The sequence below is a fragment of the Mytilus californianus genome, unplaced genomic scaffold (genome assembly GCF_021869535.1).
Source record: "Mytilus californianus isolate M0D057914Y unplaced genomic scaffold, xbMytCali1.0.p SCAF_5, whole genome shotgun sequence".
In the NCBI taxonomy this organism is placed as follows: Eukaryota; Metazoa; Mollusca; class Bivalvia; order Mytilida; family Mytilidae; genus Mytilus; species Mytilus californianus.
Window position 1 is genome coordinate 26,044,563 of NW_026262701.1, and position 24,845 is coordinate 26,069,407.

Consider the following 24,845-nt stretch of genomic DNA (forward strand, 5'->3'; position numbering starts at 1 on the left):
CATCGATATATCTGAAAGTAAAATTAAAGAATTTCGCAAGGTGCTTTTTCTTTTTATCAATGACTGATATTATATCTCCTTATGTCATAATTAAAAGGTTTGAATAGCTCATCAGTCCTATAAAAAAATTGTCGAGTCCACTTCTGAATAAACATTTGTGGCTGGACTAACTCCTATAAGTATGGAGGTGTCATCCCATTTAATATTTTATAAAACAGATTAGGCTTATATTTATTTCGTCTATTCTCCAGAGTTTCTAATCCTAATTCAATATAAAGTTTATGTCTTAAGGAATTACGTCACAGCCTAGTAATAATTCTTGCAGCTTCTATTTGAATATTTTCAAGAAGTTCGGACTCGTACTGAGAGCAGTTGCCCCAAACAACATCACCATACTTTTAATATAGGTCTAATAAAAGCATATTTAATACGTATAAGTGAATTCATGTATAATAAATGTTTAACTGTTCTATCAATACAATAAGAAACAAAGTTTGATGACTATGATGAACGCATCTATTATCCGAACTTGAAATAAATGATGCCACATATACAGCTAAGTCTGCTTCCTATCTTGACTTATTAGTAAATCATATACTTTGACAATGAGGGTCGATTGAGAACTTAAAACACGAAGTGTAAGACTTTAGTGTTTCTTTCTAGTTACTTCCCATTTCAAGTATAAATTATATACAAATCTTGTCTTGTACTGCATGTTACATGTAGATCTAACAAATTTTGATATCAATTTTTATAAATTATCTTAAAAGGTAACTTGTTGTTACTGACACTTTCTTACACACACAAACACCTGTACTATTTTAAATATAAATTTATCAATGATTAATCGCATCATTGATTATATGGGTAGGCTACTAAGTCATATACCTTTTAAATGAAAAACCTGTGACCTTACCTTTATATTGAACATTTGGATGATACATGTATCATCAACGGATTTTAATGATTAAACGTAAGTACAAAGTATATAAAGTGAACCACATATTTTATTCAAGTTAATGTATTATAGTTAAATTGCCATTTTACGCACTTATTTCAAACATTCCATTTATTCCAAATTAAACAGATAAACATGTTCCTGGTTCATAAAGTAAAGACAAACGGCAAATGATCGTATGCTTAAGTTCGTAGCAAAATTCAACTACACCAATAACGAAACAACACACAAAACACATGCTAACATATATAAGCAGTTTTGACTAATTTAAAAAAGTAGACATTTTAAAAGTTCAAATATTTTGCTGTTTGTTAACTTTGATCATACGTCATGAAATTCAAGCCAAAAAATCGCTTTGTCATACATACGTTTTTATCTATTTTCTTACCAAATTTTCGAAAAACTAGGTGAGATGGTGTTTTGACTCCTTCATGTCCTCAGTGCGTAGTGTACATTAATCAGTAGCGCTGCATGGTATGCACATGTTCCACACGTTGAGAATATGCACGGAATATTTGCCACTGAGCGTTAAGCAAACAACAAAAAATAGATCAATCATTTGTAGTAAAATTTATACTTTCCCCACTGAATACTCTAAAGAAGGGATAAAATGAATATCATGAATTAGTCAAAATATTTACTAAATATTTATCAATTAAACATTATATTTTTGTTATGAGATCAGTGCATTTTGTATTTTTATATAATTTAGTTTTGGATGTAACGCGTCCTCCGATTGGCTGACGTTGTTTTGTTTATCAGCTCATAGACATAATTTTGTCATGTGACCTTGACGTCATCAACGTTTTTTCATGATTTACTCAGGTTTAAAATGGAATTAGGATTGAATTATAAGAAATGACTGTAATATTTTTTTCTGTCTATTCGAAATAACATAAAAAATGTGGTGCACACTATAAATAACCAGTATAATATTCAGTGTGCACCACATTTTTGATGTTATTTCTTCATAGACAGAAAAAATATTACAGTCATTCCTTAAGAGGATGCCATTGAGGGAATTCGAACTTAGTTCAGACTTTTCTTTATCCGTCTTGTAGTTTCATTCATGTCTTTAGAAAAACAGAAAAGACCGAAGATGCACATAACGGATTTCTTATTACTAAATACCTTATTTGGTAGAATAAAGCATCTGCGAAAACGTATTATCAAATTTCATACCACGAAATTCACAAATGATCATCCCAAATTAATGAGAATTCGTTGTTACAGATTTAAGAAATCCGTGATAAATTTTTTTTATAATCGTTATAATGATTTTTACAACGATTTTTGAATTCGTTATGTCAAATTAAATTCGTAAAAGCAAATTGTAAAAACTGTATTTACGAATTCATTAAATCCATTCCAATATAGAATGACCAGTGTTATAAGAGACAGAAGATAACAATAAAAATCTTTAGTCGAAGAAAAACCGACAAAAAACGAAAAACAACGAAAGACAATCAACAGTCCGGAAGTGTAAGCAGATCTGATCTGCATATGGTATTCGTGGTGATGCTCGTCGTAATGCGCAAATCGTAATAACGAATAGGTCTAAAAAGGGCTCCGTTCCGCATGTTTCAATAATTTAAAAAAACGACCATTTAACCATATTGATAAACAATGCAAAAATGACAGCAGTGCATTTGACTAGATAAAAAACACCTTTTGGAGTTCATACGATTCTCTAGGCTTTTGTTTGTTACCTTGATTTGTCTCTACCAAATCGATTTACGAGATTTGACCATCGGTAAACTACTTTCGTCTTAATTTATTCAACTTTTACATGGAACTGAAACTCGGGTAAAATATATCATTGCGTATACAAATAGGATATAGATACCAGTATCTAGTAAACATTTACAAAATCAATGATAAATATGTAATCAAATGGTCGATGAAATTGACTTAATTCAATCCGTATTTTATACATACTCTAGTAAGATGCAGTTCAAGTATCATACTGAATATACAAATGTACCTAGTAAAAGATGCAATCCCAGAAGAGTCTAAATCAGAATGTAAACATTATATAGTGACATATGCATTTTTTGATTTTAGAGGACTGCAGTAAATAATGGCTGATAAGTACGAAGATGAGATGCCATATGCTGAAGTGGGATCACCGACTCGTCAACTTTATATTAATATTCCTGCACGACAAGAAAAACATTCTGTGGCACCACCCTTGCCACCCAGAAGACAAACCACCTTGCCAAAGTCATCAGAAGACATCAAATACAACAATACAACTAGCGTACTTAGAGACCGGCATGATTCCAGAGGTCATTTAACTGATTCTCAGCCGAATCTGCATAGCAACAATTTAAGCTTAAATCGCTCTTTCGGGTCAACGGCTTCCGTACACACCGTAAACGATATATCAACATTTCCAAGGAGAGGGTTTCAAAGCAATGGTGGATCCCCAGAAACCAACTGTAGCCGTATATATTATAGCATTAATTCTTCATCTGGGGGATTAAATCGCGTTCCTTCAGAATATCAACTGTTTTCAGATCTACCGATATCAAGGGGATTTCAAAATACCACAACCAACCATTTTGTGTCTACAAAAAGGTTAGAATCAGATGAAAATATTTCTGGGATATTCGTGAAAGACTCTTTGCACTTCCCATCCGGTAAGCATATCAAAAGGAAAAAAATAGTTGTATATATGTGTAATGTCCTGATTTTCAAGGTTGCTTTAGAAGAAACACTCAAGAGCTTTGCAGACTAAATATATGGAAGCTCTGTGGTATAAAGCTCACATAAGTTTTACAAAGTTGTGATGATTTTAATCACTTCTGTATAATTTTTACAGCGATTAACATGGGATGTTTAAAATACGCCAATGCCACCATATCCCAACGATACAAAGAAACAAAAAGTTATCTATGGGTCAACCGATAACAGTGGTTTTTATTTGAACTGGTACTGGATATGAAAAAATTGAACTGGTACTAAATATGAAAAATCTTAACTGGTGCTGAACATAAATTCTTTTATGTTTGTGGCTTGTTATCCTTTCCTTCTATATGAAGATATATTTCTAGTAGCACGTGCAATGAGCGGAGTGTGATTTGAATAAGTGATACCGAAAATAAGTTCAATTCGTTAGCCTATCTATTAAATGTTAAGAAAATGCGACAATCCCATTGGCATTTCGTTATACATGTCAATCATTACTTTTACAAGGTCACAACGAACTTAATTTTCCTCCTTTGCAACGGTTTTCTTTGATTTCTTCAAAAATATTCAAACAACTTGCATGTCTCACCTGAAAATATTGTTATTGTCAATTCTTATTCCATTCTGAAGCATACAAAAGGAAAACGTATAATGTTCACAATAGTCTTGGTTTCTGACATATTATACCCAACACCGTAGGCGGACGCTTGCGAAATCGAAAATATTTCACTATAGGACAAAGTATTTTTTATCGTAAGAGAATAAGGTTTGAAAATTAGTGAGCAATATATATCGATTGGTACCAACTTACGTCATATAATTTAATTCTGTTTTACTCGAAAAGGGCTCGTATATTATAGTGAAATTTTAAGGATGTTCGCTACTGTGTTTCAAAATAACAAGCTTTTTAAAAGACTGTTCTAAAATGATAGTATATAGATAAAGGAAATAAAAAGCAGAAAAAAGAAGGCTCCGTGTGCTTGTTTTCGAGATATATAAGCCATTCAAAATTTGGCGGGAAATGATTCTCTCTAGACTTTTCATACTTTTAACATTGACCGCTTTTTTGTTTCAAAAACTATGAACATTTTTATTAATGGTAATACTTGGATAAAACCATAGGACTTCGAAAATCTGGCAAAAATTAAAAAAAAACAAGAAGAGCAAACATCCTTAAAATAACTCGAGTTGATATCAAGCGATACCAAATCGCTCGTTATGAAATCTCCTTCTAAATATCTCGTATTACGATAATATAACAATGAAAATCCGTAGTGCACCTTTACACATTTATGCAAAACTGCATTGTTGTACAGTTTCGGTTAGAATATTAAGGATACTTTTGCAAACCAACATAAAATGTAAAAAGTACAAGTTACTCAAACATAAAAAGTAGATGGTAAACCATTTTTTGGAAGCTAGTTGATTATGTTCTGAATTGACACTTAGACAAATTAACAGTCTTTTATTTTAATAAATAGTGAGTTTGGGAAGTAGATGAACTTTGTTTCTGTAACGTGTTATTAAAACAATGAAAACTGAAGTGCTATACAAATTTGACCTGTGACATTTACCAAAAAAAAAGGAAATAACGAAAATACAAAACTCCAAGGAAAATTAAAAACAAAAAAAATCCCTTATCAAATGGCAAAATCAAAAGCTCAAACACATCAAACGAATGGAAACAACTGTCAAACAGTCTTCAACGTTCGCTGCTATGCTTAACCATACTGAGTGTATCTTCTAAATATATATGATTTTCCGATCAAAGGATAAACCAGTTAGTACCTTCGTGACCTAATAGATAAAAATTGAATTGCTATTTATTAATGCAGTTTTTATGTCTTAACTACCTACGTTCTTGTCAACCTGACCCCTTTTCAAAGACAATATATTGCAATTCTCGTGAATAACCTTGACCATGATTATATCTTTAGAATCTGCAATCTTTTGTGTAAAGCGTACACATGAAATATGCTTTCTCATTTCAGAAAACTGGTCACAAACAATTGACGAATTGATTGCCCTATACATAGAACTTGAAATGGAGGATTCCCGTAAACAGGACTTTAAGAGGCATATTGTAACTCGAGTATTGCCGCGACTGAGACGCACTGATATTGCAGGAATGACGAAGCTCTTGCACATAGGTAGTAAAAACATCACAGAAATTGTAGTTCCTGTATTAATTGAAGAAACGATAGAAATAGATTTACGATCTGTGAATGTAGTAACTTTGTATCAAGCATTTAATTCAGTGGTCGAAGTCTTCACCAATTCATCTCTCGATCTTCTTTTGGTTTTATTCAATTTAGCATCAATTATTCGAATGAAATATAATGAAAATCAAAAACCTCAGAGAAAAAATATTTGCAAAAAATGCCTGGACAGGTGTAAATCTCTTAGCTCGTTCAAAATGTGCAATTCGATGAATGCACTGAAGTTGTTTACTGAACAGTTTAAATCATCAACGAAATGGGAACTTCCTAGGAGCAATACAGAAGGAGGAAAAAGTTTACAGACGATGAATTTTGTAGACCTGTATTCATATTTGTATGGGCTCTTAAACAAGGTAAGACCTACACTTTTCTTGGTCCATTATGTTTAATCAACTTATAACAATTCTAAACTGTTGTACTTCATGGCGAGATAGATATTGTGTAAAATTCAAGTGTAAAATTCAATTAAAACTTCTGATAATATATTCATATAAAATCCGACTGGCCAAATAATACTGGTGAACTTTACATTGTTAACAAAACTTCTCTGCGAAATGTGTTATTAATAACCAAAGGGCATACATCCATAAATTGAACACACAACTTTGAAACTCAAAATATATATAAATAGAATCAGTTGAGGATGGAAGGTAATGGGATAAACGTAAAATAGAAGAAGTAGATTATCTTTTCAAATGAGTTATGGCTGTGCGGTCGTTGATAAAAATCAGAAGTAAAACTATTGATAATAAAGTATTGACAATTCACTTGGAAACTGAACATATTCTCACATGACACTTACCCATTTGTTATCCATTCGTTTGATGTGTTTGTTTTTTTTTATTTTGCCATTTGATTGGGGACTTTCCTTTTTGAATTTTCCTCGGAGTTCAGTATTTTTGTGATTTTACTTTTTACTAAGGAGGTAAACCTGAATATTTCATTAAAATTTCAACCAAAGACGAAGAATACCAAAATTACTATAAATGACCTTACACACAACGTTATATTGCTTGGTTTGCCAAATGCTCCACGAAATCTCTTTCCAAATGATTAATTATCAGCAACCAAATCCGGGTATTGTAAGAACGATGAGATTTGGGATGAGAACAAATCTTTACGACAAAAGAAAAAAAAAATGATTTAAGCTTTCTATTTCTATGTATTGTCACCTACACACATCTTTGCTCTATATTTAAAATAAAACTAAGTTTTTTCTAAATATTGTTAAATCATTAATCATGTTAATGGTTGGATTTTTTTAAACAAACCATGTTTGAAAGACTTAAGTATATATATTTGTTTACCTAGTCATAAATATTTCCTTTTTTTTTGTTTTGTTTTCGACTGATGTGAACCTGAAAAATATATTCTTTTACAATTCAGTATTGTTGAATATATTATAGCAAATTGCCGGACAAAAGATTAAACTGGTGTTATTATGACCAGGAAATGAAAACGCCTCACAATTTCATGTCAGCAAGGATTTGTATAGTAAATTTAGTAAATACAGGAGATTTTGTATAGAAGTATTATACAAATCTTTGATGTTATGTAACAGATATTGCTCGATATTTTATTTCATTACGTTTCGTATATTTCGAATCCCAAGGTAAACACTTTTTTTTTCTATTCTTTTGTGAATAATGTAACCAGTCATCTACAATATTTTTTTAGATATTCCTTTCTGTTAAGACTACAGATAATAAGTATGTGGATGAACTGAAGCGTACTACTGCACATCTTGTTGAAAAGAAGCACAAGCCTCAATCAGATAGTGGTACTATACAGGAAATAACATTAAGATTAATAACTACTGCTTGTTTTCTTCTTCTCAAAAATGGTAAGAAAGTGGTACTTTACAGGAGATAATTTTAAGATTAATAACTACCGCTTGTTTACTTCTTCTCAAAAATTATAAGATGGTTGTGTTTTAGGTTACAACCACTCATTATTATCACCTTGTCCTTTAGTAAATTTTTTCCATTCGTCTGTATGTCCATAACAAATATTTCGTTACATTGTCGCAGAAACTACTGAACAAAATGACTTCTTATATGGACAGAGTTTTGGCAATAATGAGTTGCAACGTGTGAGTTTCAAATAGGTCAGATACCAACTTCTGGTTCGTATTACATGTCAGTGTCATATTTATAGGCTTCATAACGAGTACGAATGGGATATAACTCGGAGTTATTTACTTTCAGTATGATAATAATTGAGCATTGTGCGAGTGTATCATTACTATTTAAATCTAATAACAAGAGTTGATATCAAGTGATAGCCAATTCTCATGAGTTGTTAAACTTATTTTTCTTATGGTGAACATTTTCATTGTAACTGTTAAATTAAGAATTCCGGAATCCTTGATCTTTAAATTTTAGCACTAGGTCATCAACACGTATTTTAAAATTGAGAATGGAAATGGGGAATGTGTCAAAGAGACAACAACCCGACCAAAGAGCAGAAAACAGGCGAAGGCAACCAATGGGTCTTCAACACAGCGCGAAAATCCCGCACCTGGAGGCGGGCTTCAGCTGGCCCCTTAACAAAATGTGTACTAGTTCAATGAAAATCGACGTCACACTAAACTTCAAAACATATAAACGAACTAAAACTAAAAAAAAACATACAAGACTAACAAAGGCCAAAGGCTCCTGACTTGGGACAGGCGCAAGAATGCGGCGGGGTTAAACATGTTTTGTGAGAGCTCAACCCTCCCCTTTACCTCTAGCCAATGTAGAATAAACAAACACACAGCAATACGCAAAGTAAAACCCAGTTTAAAGGAAGTCCAAGTCCGATGTCAGAATAGGTAACAAAAGAAACTAAGCAAAATGACAATGATACATAAATTAACAAGGGACTACAAGCAGTTACTGACATGCCAGCTCCAGATCTCAATTAAACTGATTGAAAGATTATGTCTTCATCATATGAAAATCAAGCAATATCCCTCCCGTTAGGGGATTAGTATTATATCATCATAAAATATATGAGAAGAACATAACCTGTATCATGCCAACAACTGGATTTAGAATAAATGTGTTTATTTCCGATGCAAAGACCATATGAGTGAATCAATATTAATACCAAAATATGCCATCTTTAATGATCTGACAACAGTGTCATAACTATATCCCTTCTGAATAAGTCTGTTGAAAGGTTTGGTTAGCTTTTGAGGTGAATGTCGACATTTTTGTGCTTTGTATAGAATATTACCATAAAAGTTTGGTTGTGAAATACCCGAACGTATAAGATGTCTGCATGTTGATTTACATTTACGAATGATGTCCATGTACCGATGATAAAATTTAGTAAATGTTTTGACTAGTTTGTGATATCGAAAACCCTGGTGTAATAATGTTTCAGTAATACAGAGGTTTCTTCCGTTAAAATCAAATACGTTGTTACATACACGAGCGAATCGAACAAGTTGAGATATATAAACACCATAAGATGGCGACAAGGGAACGTCACCATCTAAAAATGGATAATTAACTATAGGAAATGAAAAATCATCTCTTTTATCATACATTTTGGTTTTAATCTTCCCGTTAAAGATATAGTTATCAAAATCAAGGAAAGGGCAGTGTTCATTGTTAGTATTAGCTTTATTTAAAGTCAGTTCAGAAAGATAAATCTCTTTAGTGTACATACTGAAGTCGTCATTATTGAGAGCCAATATATCATCCAAATATCTAAAAGTGTTATTGAATTTTTGTATCAGATGTTGTTTCAAAGGGACTTTGCTGATTTTAGTCATAAATTGTAACTCATAACAATACAGAAACAGATCCGCAATAAGTAGTGCACAGTTAGTCCCCATTGGAATTCCGATAGCTTAACGATGTACAGAATCTCCATAGCGAACAAAAATGTTATCTAGTAAAAATTCAAGGGCAGTTTTCGTATCAAAGCAGGTTCAATTGACATAGTTCTAAACTTCATTGTACGCTTCAAACAGTAATACAAGTTAAAAAAAAGAAGGTATTCTGATAAAAAGTGTAAGTTTTTGTATATTTTTGACGAAATAACATATTTTCCTTGTCATGGGCGAAATTTACATCGTGTCAACCTTTGTAATAAATCCATGACCTAACAAAGAACCGATGGAAATGTAGCAATATCGTCTCTTGGTGTTGGATCACCAAATCAAATTGAACTAATGTTTCGGTATGGAGTGTGATACGAGAAATATATCTTCATGAGAGAAACAGACAACAGGCCTCAAACATTAGAGGAATACACATAACACTGTTACTTGCTATGCTTTAGGAAAATTGATGATGTTAAATCATTATGCATATATGCACAAATCTAAATTAAAGGTGATAAACAATTTATCATTTAATGTACATGACTAGATATCATTTTTTTTAGATAGATTTTACTGCAAACAAACATTGACTTATAGTCAAACAAATAGGATTACTTAGAATGACTATGTATAATGCAAGATAGTATCTTTACTACGCTCAAAAGTAGATCAAAATTTAATTGAAACAAACAGAGAAATATCATGTATCAGTATTTTTAGTAAAATCAGTAGTACAACGAGGGAAACATGTCTTGTTTTTATAGTTTCGTGCATGTAAAAAGTAAAATAACAAAAATACCAAACTCAAAGGAAAACTAAAATGGAAAGTCCATTAATAAATGGCAAAATCAAAAACTCAAACACTTCAAACGAATTGAAAAAAAACTGTCATATTCCTATATTATATATCATATTATATATCAGGCAAAATATTTGTTTAGAGTAATGCAATTAAATAAACCCTAAACTGACTAAATATATGTGTCCCCAGGTCGCAGCGCATTTCGAAAAAAAAGGGGGGGGCAGAAGAAGGAATACAATTATAGGACGTCCTGTTCGTGTGTCTGTCTGTCCGGTCTTACAAGCGTTTTCCGCGTACATGTCTTGCCAGATTTTTTTTTTATGAAATTAGAGTTTTATATCAGCAATGTCTCAGACAATCTCAGAAGTCATTGGTGATCAACTCTGTACTAAAGAGTTATGCCACTATGTGATCTGTGCGTCCGTCTTTTCGGGTTTGCACTTGGACAGATACAATATGAGCAGTGACGATGGAAATTTAAAAGCTATAATTATATTTACATATTTTTTATGAACGACACCAATTTCTGTACTTTATATATATATATACTAGATGTTTCATTCGTTCATATTAAGCTTACACCTGAAAATTAACCAACCCAGATAAATGAGATTTCTTTGCTCCATAAGAAAAAAATGAAATCTTTAATTTCAGCATGTAAAGCTTTATAATTAGACATCAAAACAAACTCTAAGGTTGATCTTACTCATGCTGAATTATAGTTTTCGTGTGATCGTTGGGGTACCAGTTTTATATTAATGAAAATAACACATTATAGTCGTGTTTTCGAAATGTTTTTCAGGATTTTCAGTAATTGTTAAAAAAGTGATAAAATTTTTGTACTTATACAACCAAGATATGTATGACTTAGAAAGTGTAACAATTTTGATGAACGGTGGTGAATAGCTTCGACTTTCATTTACCATTACCAATAAAGATATAGGCTAAATGTTTAAAAAAAATCAATGAAACGACAACATCTAAAGAATTCTTTTTAAATTCTTCGTAAAAGTAATTAAATACGTACACGTGCACCCTTTCCCTCTAATAAAAACCAAACAAATAAAAAATATATCTCCAAAACACAAAAACAAAGTAAAAAATACCTTAACAAATTATTTACAAATGTGTCAGTATTTTAAACTTCTATATTTTCAGATGCCTACCTGGAACTACAATCAGAAGAAACAACCGAAGGATTGTTTACTGTTTTAGATTTAATTTTGATGAATTCAAATGTTTTACAAGAAACAAGAATTTCATTGATGACAGTTTTAGAACCGTTGTTGTTAGTTGAAAACAAGAAAACTATTACACGAATCTTGCAATTATTTATTAAAAATCACCAAACATCAGTCCCTATATCCAGACTTGTGCAACAATACATTAGCAAGGAGCTTTTACATGCAGGAATTAAAATTTCAGATTATTCTTGTTTAAACGAAATAGTCCCAACATGGTTAACTACAAAAGGAGTACTGAGTTATAATGAAAAAGAAATACTTCTCCATTGTTTGATGCCAACACTATCATGCTTGTGTAATGGAAAAATTACTGAATACAAAACGGAAGCAGACCAACAGGAAAGAAATTTTCATCTTAACAATTTGCGGATACTTACATATCTGCAAGATGGGAAAACTCATAACTCTGTAATACAACTATTGGCATATCAGTTTCAACCACTACCATTATTTTACATCACAGAACGCATGTCCTCATTGACTCTTAACGAGTTTCTTTTACGAAAAAGGAAACAATCAAAATGGCAGCCTAACAAAATGTTAACGTCATTAGTGTTGGAAATTGTTGATGTGGTTATTTTCCTTAAAGACAGAGGTATCATTCACCGGGATCTTACAAGTCATGCATTTAGAATATGTGATGGTGGCCAAAGAATCGTTTTACATGATTTCTCAATAGCATTAATGCTTGAAGGAAAGGATTTCATACAAGGCAAGAACTTAATGCATTCATATGTTACAATCATTTTGAAAAAAGAAAGTGTTACTTAAAAAAAAGTTTTATCATTGTTTATGGTTTAAAAAAAAAAACAAAAAAAAACAAAGCCATTATTTTATTGGTCATTTTACCTTAATAATTGACAAAAATGAAATAAAGTATTCAAGTGGCCTTATTTCTGTTGAAAATGCCCCTGCAAAATTAAAACTGAAATTTTATTAATTTATTACTGGTTTTTTTAATTATTATTATTGTACAGCCGACGACAACCATTTAATTCCCACCTTATGGTCAGCTCCGGAGAGCATATTGGAAGACAAATACAATGTAAAGTCAGACGCATGGATGGTTGGCCATTTATTGTATGAAATTTTTACACATGGATGCCAGCCGTATACAGAGATGTACACATTCGGTATTGACAAGGTTCTTTCCTATGTGAGTAAGAGTAAAAAACGCCAAATAAATTCAGGTAAAAAGTAACATAACAAAAATACCGAACTTCAAAGAAAATTCAAATCGGAAAGTCGCTTGTCAAATGGCATAATCAAAAGCTCAAAAACATCAAACGAATGGAAAACAACCGTCATCTTCCTGACTTGATACAGGCGTTTCTTTATGTATGTAAAGCGCACACGAATTGTATGTTGATGTATGTCAGCTTTGATTGTACAAACAAAAACCTTTTAAAATGTTAACATGCACATCTAAATGATTTTGTGATGAAACTTAGCACTCATATATATATATAAAAATATATATACATATCGAAGTATCTGTCCACAATCAAATTCCTATTATATATATATCATATGTTTACCCTCACACTATTTAGAAAATGTATAGCATACAGTCGGTTTTTAAATTGAAGGCAAACATTCGAAATACACATTTTAATATACTTTTCATTACAAATTGTTACTAGTGTAAATTAGATAAAAAAAATAAACAACAAATATAAAAGGCTAGATTTATGTTTGTATTGATTATATACATTCCAGGTTGTTTTCCATAACCTTCAACCAAAGCAGTGGCAATGTATTCCTAAGTGCATCTTTGAATTAATCATCGCATTGTTACAACGGAACCCAGAAGACAGGTGCGATCTATCTGAGATACAAAATAAACTAAAAGAGACGATAGATATGTATAGCAGTCAAGGTAATAATTCAATTTTGGGGAAAAAAAGCATTGCTCTACATAAACATCTTGTTAGAATTAAATTTACAAAAATGAATAGCCACATTGACAAAATTGTTAAAACCACATCTCCTTTAATACATGTATCAATAACAAAACACACTACGCTAATAAAATATGGATATTTAGGGGACTCTAGGATTTACTGTGATGGATTGAAACTAAACGAACTATTTTCAATTTGGAGTGTCTTCTATAAGAAGAACAAAACAGATTGATATATATGTATATAATTGTAAGCATAAGTCTTATTCTTTTTAGCAGAAGTTTAAGTCATGAATACAACTGTCTAGAACAATGATGTAAGTCTTGCATGGCATGCCATCTTTTTAAGCCTATTTGTATGGTATGGTTTAGTGTTTGCATGTTTTGTTAGATTTAGTCATTTTCATTATTTTTTATTCAACTATTATGTGTGAAATGCTATCTAGAGTTTTGGCAACACATCTTGTTATTTGTTAAAAGCATCTAAACAAAATTCAAAAAAAATAAATTATAGTAAAAGGTTTGCTACAATATAACAAAACGTTAGTTTTTAAGCATACGTTTCCTGTACAATTGAAACGTTCTTCTTTAAAAAAATGATTTTTGTTTTTGCAAGATAAGCTTTTTTCACATTAGAAGCAAAACAAAAAAGTAAAAGTTGTCAGGCTACGATAATTTGATACTTTATATGCGGGTAGCAAGTGGATTTATTGCCATCGGTATACATTCCTTTTTACCTGTTGCTAGATAAGGGTTTCTTTTTTGTTCGGTCAAGCGAAAATCGTTTTTTTTTTATTTTTGTACTCTAGTATTTCCGGCATTTTCTTGGGCAGAATATTGATTGGCATCCTTTCATAGGTAAATTTCAGTTCTTACCAGGCCAGAATATTCATTTCCAAAATTGTCCCCAACAAGCAAAATACAATGGTCATCCCTAATGCACATAGGAGCACGGATCTATCGCGTCTTTTCAGTAATAGCAGATGTAAAGATAATAGGCATGATACATGTAAATGTAATAATATATCTTTTATATGGTTTTCTAGTCATGGACATTTCCAACGTTTCTTTCGAACCCCCTTCTTTATCGGCAATGGGTATATTTTCCCTTTGAACTTACTGCCTAATGTTTTCAAGGTCATGGACAGGACTTGATTCTCGAAAATATGCGGCATTGACGTCAAATATCAGTGCAGGAACGTCACATGTTCTTGTCCATCCGCATCAATTTATCAATGAAATGCACGCGACTTCATTCATACAACCAAACAATTATCACAATGTGTTTTACTAACTACTAGTATTTCATTTGAATTCATATTTTTAACCAAAATAAAACAAAAAAAACACACACACACTTTCGAAAAATTGCCGATAAAAATAATAATGGCATTTTTTTTATACTGACTGTATAAGCTCGGCATAGGGGGTTTGCTAAATATTCTTGCTAATAAAATTAGTATCAAAAATGAAAATGTCATTATTCTCATTATTCTATATATACATGTATCTATTTGTAACCATCTGCATGCAAATTGATATTTGTAATTACAATTAATAATCATAAGAATCCTTTTCTGATCACAATTCGCTACTTTTTATACTCCCGTTTACGACACGTATTATGGTATATCGCTGTCCGTCCGTCCGTCTGTCCGTCTGTCCGTCAGTCCTTCCGTCGTCCACATGTCGTACAATAACTCAAAAAACGCTTCAACCAATTTGCATGAAACTTTGGTGAATTGTTTATATCTGTTGACGTGAGCTCCCTTTCGTTTTTTATAAATTTTAAATTTTACGTTTCGGAGTTATGGGGTGTTAATCATTAGGGGATTTTCCACTTTTCAGACAATAACTCAAAAATGCTGTAAGCTATTTTCATAAAAATTTAATGAATTATTGATATCTATTGAAATGAGCTGCCTTTCGATTTATATAAAATTTAGATTTTATGTTTCCGAGTTGTGGGGTTTAATTCATTACAAAATGGGGGATTTTCCAGTTTTCAGACAATAACTCAAAAATGCTTTAAGCTGTTTTCATGAAACTTTGATGAATTATTTATATCTGTTGAAATGAGCTGCTTTTCGATTTATATAAATTTTAGATTTTACCTTTCCAAGTTATGGGGTTTTATTCATTGAAAAAGGGGGATTTTCCTGTTTTCAGACTATAACTCAAAAGTGCTTTGAGCAGTTTTCATGAAACTTGGGTGCATTGTTAATATCTATTGATGTTGTTCTTTGAAAAAGCGACGGGTGTATCATGCGCTCATGGCGCAGCTGTTTATTATATCTTGATTTAAGATTTACGCCGATCTGAACACCAAATAATATAAGCATGTAATAAAGGAATTCAAATCCGAACGAGTTTTTTTCTGATGCAAGTGTAGACTCCGTGCTATGTAATGTACTTGTCACAACTCCTTGGAATTCGGAATTGACAAGGGCATTCAAGGTCGTCCAGCTGCTCATGTTAGTACAAACCCGGATTCGGTAGGTCACTTTGAAGAGAAGGGGACGGGACTGTAGTTACGACAATTGGACAAACCTCTGTCAATGTGTAACGGATATTCCATAACGGTCAACCAACTCGTGATTGCGTCCGTAAAATTTACAATGGAATGATTTCAAATTCACCACTTGGAACTCTTGGTCTAATAGTATCCTTTTGAATAGCAACCCTCTATCAAGGAAATCATGAAAGGAAATACAAGCCCTGGAATATCGTATCCATTGGGAGATATATGCTCCGTATGCAGGCGCTACAGGAAAGTTCCTATAAAGAAATGGAAATTTCACAATTTGGAAACTGAAACCATCTCTTTTTGTCGAAAAGTATTGTTTTCCACCGACCCCCAATTTCTAGATGTAAGTAAAGATATGAGGCACACTTAACTGTATCAGTTGTTTCCTTTAACTCAATTTCGTTGGGATAGATGCCTTCAACATAGTCACCAAATTTTGAATTATTTAGTATAGAACATCATCTATATAGCAGAGAGTGTTGGGAATCACTTCGTCGTCTTCTATCGTCATCCATGTCATACTTGGTTTACCTCTAATTCATTGCAAACGGATTCAAAAACTTAAATCATACTTGCACATATTATTTTTCCAGAACACGAGGTTTTATACCTGCTGTCACATTTTTGTCCTTTTAATTTAGGGGATTTTCTATGCCGAAACATGTACGCAGTCATTTCTGCTAAATCAATTTCTCTGAAATACTTGAAAACGGCATGCCCCGATTCTTCTGAAGGACATGAAAATGTGGACAATCTACATTCGATGTTTTTATTTTTGTTTTTGGGGGTGGGTTTCCATACTAAAACATTGGCTGTAAAATGTCATTTGGAGAAGAAAGGCGACACCTGATTCCTTGATATGCGAATACGTATTCGAATACGCGAATATTTTATTAGTTTCTTATTGAAAATAACAAGATTGTTACCAAGATTTCACAATAGACGTTAGATAAACATAAACAAATAAGTACATAATTATCAACACTTATAGGTATCTATGTAGTATAGTTCCCATGTAAGATGAAGATAAAATAAAACTATTTTAACATCGATATATTTGTATCTGGCTTCATTCAAAGGAGGTAGTTCCACAATGTATTTATTACTCAACAAGTCTTGCTAAGTGTTGTACATATTGCAAATAAATTTTACAATAGTTCTGATGATATCATTCTTGCCACAAGTCTACATTAATCTATGCTTCATCAGTCATACTCATAAATTTAGGCAATAGCAATTAACCGATGTTCACATCTCATAAAAAAATAATAAAAGGTAACAAACAATCATAGGGGGCATCGGATGAACTCCAAAAAAGGAGCGAGACCGGGTGTGGTGGCTGGGTAGCATATTATGCTATATAGATATAAGAAGATGTGGTATGAGTGCCAATGAGACAACTCTCCATCCAAGTCAAAATTTATAAAAGTAAACCATTATAGGTCAAAGTACGGTCTTCAACACGGAGCCTTGGCTCACACCGAACAGTAAGCAATAAAGGGCCCCAAAAAATTACTAGTGTAAAACCATTCAAACGGGAAAACCAACGGTCTAATCTATATAAAAAACGAGAAACGAGAAACACTTATGAACCACATCAACAAACGACAACTACTGAACATCAGATTCCTGACTTAGGACATGTGCAAACAATTGCAGCGATTTTAAACGTTTTAATGGTACCAAACCTTCACCCTTATCTGAAACAATAGTGTAACATCACAACATAGAAAGACACACTATAAAATATCAATTGAAATGGCTTAACTCAATCAAAAGACATATTAACACCAGTGAACATTCACTGAACAAATAAATTTGATCTATGATACAATGTAAATACAAAATAAATAAACTAAGGGAGAATAATTAAAGTAATATGTTATACCGCTGTGAAATGTTAAACAATATAAGAAAAACAATATGCTATGCACGCATCACCTGTCGCATTGCGAAACATATTGCTATTGAATTGAAACACACCCATTCATCATTGGTCTTTAAAGACGGTGTTTGATTGTAGTCGGGAAAGTGAACACCAGTCATAAACCGTGAGAAAATATGTTAAATTTGATTAAAAAGATGGAAAGATCATAAACAGCTAATATGTTGAACCTGTTATTGTTTGTACAGAAACAGATATCAATATGCGACAGTAGATTTCTCCAGTGGGTTTAAATCCAAACATTAGAACACAATCGTAATTTATGAAAAAAAAGTATCAAAGATACCATTTCGTCTACATAAGACTCATCAGTGATTGTATCAATTAACATTTGGAAGGTCAGACAACTACTATGCTGTATACCTGAGGACGTGGGGAATTATTAGCTGAATATTATATGAATATGAATTAACATTAAAAAAAATTTGTTTCAACTTCGTTACTTTATACTTTTTAATTTTGCTTTGATTTCTTTTTACTACTATCATAATGCAATTCGTATTATTGTATTGTATTTTGTTTACAATAATTTTCAATCATTAAGTAGGATCGAAACGTAGGCATCATTCCCTCCGACATGAAGAGGATACATTATATCCAAGTATAGATCCAAAACAGGACATTCCAATGCGAGTAAGTAATATTTTGTAGTTTAGATAGACGAATTACAAGTTCATTGACAAATCTAATCATTAAGAAATACTTATTAAAAGCAGTGTCGTTATAACTGTATTGCAGCCCAAACCAACAAATCATGTTTGCGTACACCCGTATCTTTGAAAAGAATTATTTTCCATAATGGCACTAGAAGTTAACCGTGTAAATCAGTTATATTATAATGTAATCGTGCCTAAAGCAACCATAGAATACATTTATTTTCCTCACTACAAAAATACAAAGTAGATATAAAAGTATTAGTGCGGTCCTTTATGAAAAGTAACCAAATACCAAAAAAAGGTTTGTCCTCCGTTAAAAAAAAAGTAAAAAAGAAACATTTAGTTGCAAATGTGATATGCGTAAATAAATTGACCTTTCCGTATGTAGAACACGTACAGTAAGTAAGTAAATATTCTAAGATAATTTAGAAAGTCCTTAAATTCTGTGTTTTAGGGAATACCTCAACTTTTTCTGCAGATGAAAAAACAGACCATTACCAGATCCGGTAAATATATTTAGAGGATAAAATGTCAAGTGAGAATTTGATGAGATATAAATGAATTTTTTTTAATCAAATGGAACTGGATAGTATATTTTTTGCTATAACATTTGAAACAAATTTTATATATATAAAAAAGTTTTAACAAAGGTACCGACCTCCAAGTTAAATTAAAAAAAGGAGTAGATCATAAACCTGATAAAGTCACTGAAACCTATGTAAGTAGAACTGATCCTTAATCTAATTGGACGCAATGGAATAACTATGTCACAGATAATCAGGGGTGTGCACTTCTTTTCGGAGCAACAATACCGTCCTTTTTTCCTCGATCGTGACATCACCGAATGTTACTTATCTCGAAATTTATACATGCGTAGCACAACGGGTACCACCATTGAAGCATGTACTGCTTACTCTTCAGCTGAATTGAACCTCGATATACTGTGTGGTTGATTTTGCTCAATCTATAGATTTCTGCGAAGGGTTTTGTTGGCTGTTTAAGATAAAGACTTCTGGACAATCCGTCGATCGATTTAGATTTGTTCACCTATTTCGACTCTTTAATAATATGAAATTGATTTTAAAGGAGACTGACTTATCTGCACTCAAATGACAAGTTCAATTCATCCTATTCAGCTCTCAATACCATTAAAACAATGGCAAGAAGAATTCTTTGTTTTCATTGTCTATGTGTAGTGCCTGTTAACTTTAGCTGTTTGAATGTTTTTGCCATGGGGTAGCCTGTCCAACATTGATTACTATAATTGATTTAACCTTTAGTACCTTTCTATGTTTTTAAAACAACATTTTCACTTAAAACAAAGTCTTAAACGCTTGCCTCAATACATGAAAATGTGTTGTATTTTCCTATTGAAGATCACTTATACAACGCATACACGAACCTTAAAATTGAAGAAAGAAGAAGCCAAATAACAGAAATACAGATTCAGATCTCTGAGCTAACTGCACCAGACAGACCACGTGTGAACATTGAGGTAAGTTACTTTTACTGTTGGTTAAAGATATAAATTTTACGGTTGTTATTTTGAAAATAAGATTAAATGTCAGTTTGATTTATATTTTGATGAACTAAAATTATAAGGTCTTTCCACTTTTTCGTGTACCTTTTTTCTTGCGCTGTTTGTTTTTTTCCGCAATATGTCGCTAAGATATTTGATTTGTGATATCGAATAGTTTATACGTTTTTAAAACTGACACCGATTAAAGCAACACTTTTCTTTGTAAGATTTATCTCCCCGATCACTGTTTTTCTTATGTTTGCTACTCCCTCGCAATATAAGAAATATTTCACCAAATTGCTCTTTATATCCTCAGGATCTTCAGAATAATGTTGACCGAAGAGATTTGGAGATTCCATAGGATAGTTTTTTCCCTTTACATATTCGACGTAAGAGAAATGTTATAGTTACTCATAAACCATAAGTGATTGAGACCTAGGGTCTTTTAATTTGATGTCCATGGTCCACCAAAATGAAAACGAGTTCAAGGTCAAAGGTCAAGGTTATATTCTAAATTTGATTTGGACTTATTTTCGCTTCTTTTCAAAAAAGACATGGACAAAATATTTTACTATATTGTTAGTTTTGACATATTGTAACACATACATTTTGTTTGAAATGGTACGTGGACATAAAATGGGAGTTTTTCCCCCTTTTATATTCAAAATGTAAATTGATAGAACTCATTAACCATATAAAGTAGCGACCTAGAGTATTTTATTTTAGGTTCTTGCCTTATGACCTTGAAATTGAGGTCAAGCTCTCAGTTGTTTTTTTTTTGTGGGGGCGATATTTTTTCTCTCACTGTTTTTCTTGTGTTTGCTACTTCTTTTGTGACAGAATATAAGTTCCCTCATAATATTTGTTCCAAAGAACTTTTAGTATATAATATTTTATCCAATGCTATAAGAAAATTTCCTTCACAGAGGATAAAATATTACATAAGGAAAGTTCCCAATGGAACTTTTGTTATATGCTAAAAGTTCTTTTGAATAAATATTGTGGACAATGTTTTATATAATAAAAGTTTCAGGAATATTTGTTATATTATAAAAGTTTTGAGGAAAATTTGTTAATTCATAAAAAGTTCCAGGAATATTTGTTATAATATAAAAGTTCTAGGAATATTTGTTATATTATAAAAGTTCCAGGCATATTGGAATATTGGCTATATTATAAATGTTCTAGGAATAGTTATCATGGTTATTAGATAATTAAAGTTCTAGAATTATTTATTATATGATCAAAGTTCTAGGAATATATACTACAATATCCATAATTATTTTTAGCTACAAATGTAAGGAAGTAAAATTCCAATAATAAAGTACAGGCATTTTCATCTGAAATTTCTTTAAAGGAACAAATATTATGAAACCATATGACGTTTTAGTTCCAGGAAATTATCTTATGAAGGTGGAAATAATATTATGTAATATTTGTTCCCAAGAACTTATATTATCCATAGTTTTGTTCCAGGGGGAACATGTATTATGCGGAACAAATATATGTTCACACTTTGCAACCGTAAAAGATTTGGAAACCGTAAGTATTTACTTATCTCTTTATTTGCAGCAAAAGTATATGAAAGCCACATATTTTTGAAATCTGTGTAAATCGAGAGCTATTAATTGACACAAGAATTGACAGTTAAAACCGTCAGTGAACATTTTCCAATCGAAATATCTGCATTTGGAGTGGAAAGACCTTCAATCGTTCTCTTTAAGATTGCAAAAGAGTAGCAAACACAAGAAAACAGTGTTTTGGAAGATAGCTCTTACATAGTAAAGTGTTTGATGAAGCAGTGTCAGTTTTAAAAGCATATAAACTGTTCAAAATCATAAACCAACTATATAAGTGACATCTTGCGAAACAACCAAACAGTGAGACAAAAAAATTGTATTTTCTTTTCTTTATTTTTTTCAGTCATCATGTTTTGAATTTTAAATATCGGCAATATTTTAATTATATCGATTGAATAAGTTTCGATCGGAAAAGGGTCATATAGTCAAACATCATATGTCGAATCAAAAATGAAAACACCTTTTGTAAAAACAAAAAGGTTGAAAAGACAGACATCAGTCGACAAACACTGCATAGAAAACTAACAATTGAGAAAAACGAACCACATCAAAAACGAGGATGACATCAGGTGCTCTCGAATGATAAGCAGTTCCTTCTTTGTTAGGAGCACCTGTTTTGTAATCATAAGTTAAATTTTATCGTAATTCACATTATTATAATTTCTTATTTTTTATTTGATTAATTATTTTGATTTAGTTGCGTGACACGGTATATTATATCATACAGATAATATGCATCATTATGTATCTAAATTTTATAAACAGGATAACCATATTCATGTTCGAGAGCCTGTAACAACTAATCTTATAGACAAAATTAGATCACATTTGGAATCAGATACTTTTAACAACGTACTGAAAATGAAATATTGTCCAACATGGACAAAAACAGATGGACAGAGTGACACATACCTTCTTGTAAGTTTTGGCCAAAATGGTATTTTTCAATATAATAGCATATTTAAACTATGAATTTATACGTTTTTGTACCAACGAATTCACACGTTTAACTTTACTTATTCTGTGCTAGAAAATTGTCAAATACATTTTATTATTGATAAATATATCATTTAGCTAAAAAAAAAATGATTCAGCCATCATTTTGGGGACGCACGTTGCAAAAACCCGAGTGAAAAAACAACTTTCCGTTTTGGAATCGATTTTTTTTTTCTTTTGGTATAGAATTTATATATGAAATTTTGTGTTATTAAAAAGAACATGTATAAATCCAAATGAAACGTCTCGAAAAGCTATTATGAAGTCTATTTTTATTTGTTTATTTCGAGAGTGCATATCAATAATGACTTTGTGATAAAATTTCAATGAAGAATCAAAGTAAGATCTCGTTTGTATCGCGAAAACTATGCAGAAGAAACGAAATGACGTGAATGAATTCAACTATTGTTAATTCAGAAATTTTTCCGTGCATTTATCATTGCAATTTTGAAAAACGGAAAAAATCCGAGATAAATTCGAGATAAATTATTGCGATTTCAGGGTATGCAGCATACAAATAATGGTATACGAGTTTTTATATCTCTTCCGTCGCAAATTTTGCAACATACGCATTACATAAAACGTTTTATGCATGAAAAGTCTATTTTGAAATAATCCAGTGTAAACCATCCATCTTATTACCTAAATTTGTTGTGGCCTGAAAAATGTAGAAGTGTAAGATACGCTTTGGTACTAATTGTAAACGGATTATCCTGTGTACGAGAAAATTGAATCTTAAAAGTACTGATTTCATGTTTTATATTTGTCATGACGTCTAGGATTATAGTATGGACTGCAGAACAAGTGTTATGGAAATAGCAAACTCAAGACATTTCGGGGATCCATCTAATGATATTGTTAAAAAGAAAAACATTGAATTAATTCTTAAAATGGTGAAGTTCGTTATGGAAATGAACAGTTGTTCGTGGATTCTTGGATCAGTTCGATGTGCCGATATGTACCTGTCTAATGAAAATGATCAGGTGATTAGTCTACGATGGATAGTTTTGGAAGGCTAGCCTATATCTCTTTGAAAAAGCTAATATAGATATATCATATATGGGTATTCTAAAATGTTATATACTTTATTGCTACCTTAAATATTTTATGTCTCAATTTAAATGTTTCGCAATTCTACATTTCAAACTTACTTGAAAAATTGAATTTTCGTTTCATCTTTCGGCTAACATGCATCATTCTCTGTTGTCAATGTCTGATAGCAATCAATGAGACATTTTTTCACTTTTGTTTTATTTTTATTTTAATTTTGATTTGAATATTTCTAAACCAAAGGTTGCGCCTGAATGCACATAAACATCTCGTGAAATGTACCAGCTTAGTATTTATCAAAGGAACATTATCAAACATTTTTTTAAAAGAGGAAATGAATATATCTCTGGTGAAAGGGTAAAACCGTGTCAGTGACTCTTTAATGTCTTCATTTTGGATTTAGATTTCCTTAGATTGAATTAAAATCAAAATAAACAAAAAATTTGATAAAATGTATATGATTGTCAGGAAATTATTAAGGATTGAAACATAATTAAAAAATTGGATTACTTAACGGGGTCTAATTTTTTGGTATGATTTTTTCGTATTGCCCAATCATTAGTGTTTAGTGTACATTTATCATGGACTACTTCTTGAATTTTGCGATGCAATTGTAAACTGATTTGTTAACCCTCCTAAGCATTTTAAAATGCTTCATAATATTTATCCTTTTAATGAGTTTTTTGTTATGTTTTGATACGAGATGGATGGCACTATGTGCATGAGTACATTTTATTTTTAACTAAAGGTTGTTATGGCTAGATTAGGGAGAATGTTATGGTTTGACCGATCCGGATTAGAAGATGATTATGTGATTGCTAGTCAAGATTGTACAGATAATATGAGATGGTTTGTAAACTTCAACTTAAACGATTGATTTCAAAGTATTCCTGTACCAAGTCAGGAATATGACAGTTGTTATCCATTCGTATGAT

At 31.6% G+C, this 24,845-nt stretch overlaps 1 protein-coding gene across 3 annotated transcripts in view; it reads left to right on the plus strand.

Annotated features, from left to right (window-relative positions):
- Positions 1-848: 848 nt before the first annotated feature.
- The window catches only part of LOC127701994 (uncharacterized), a 29,774-nt gene continuing 5,777 nt past the window's right edge, over positions 849-24,845 (plus strand). Inside the window, exons 1-13 of one of the 3 annotated variants that reach the window (XM_052205965.1) lie at positions 849-973; positions 3,023-3,600; positions 5,641-6,221; positions 7,546-7,711; positions 11,649-12,446; positions 12,712-12,890; positions 13,454-13,613; positions 18,654-18,742; positions 19,220-19,271; positions 20,142-20,260; positions 22,630-22,782; positions 23,640-23,843; positions 24,659-24,759. In XM_052205965.1, the coding sequence (XP_052061925.1) occupies positions 3,039-3,600; positions 5,641-6,221; positions 7,546-7,711; positions 11,649-12,446; positions 12,712-12,890; positions 13,454-13,613; positions 18,654-18,742; positions 19,220-19,271; positions 20,142-20,260; positions 22,630-22,782; positions 23,640-23,843; positions 24,659-24,759 (3,164 nt within the window). In that variant the 5' untranslated portion in view covers positions 849-973; positions 3,023-3,038. Of the gene's footprint in view, positions 974-3,022; positions 3,601-5,640; positions 6,222-7,545; positions 7,712-11,648; positions 12,447-12,711; positions 12,891-13,453; positions 13,614-18,653; positions 18,743-19,219; positions 19,272-20,141; positions 20,261-21,553; positions 21,827-22,629; positions 22,783-23,639; positions 23,844-24,658; positions 24,760-24,845 lie in introns of those variants that run through there. The other 2 variants (XM_052205966.1, XM_052205967.1) reach the window with 2 other exon arrangements.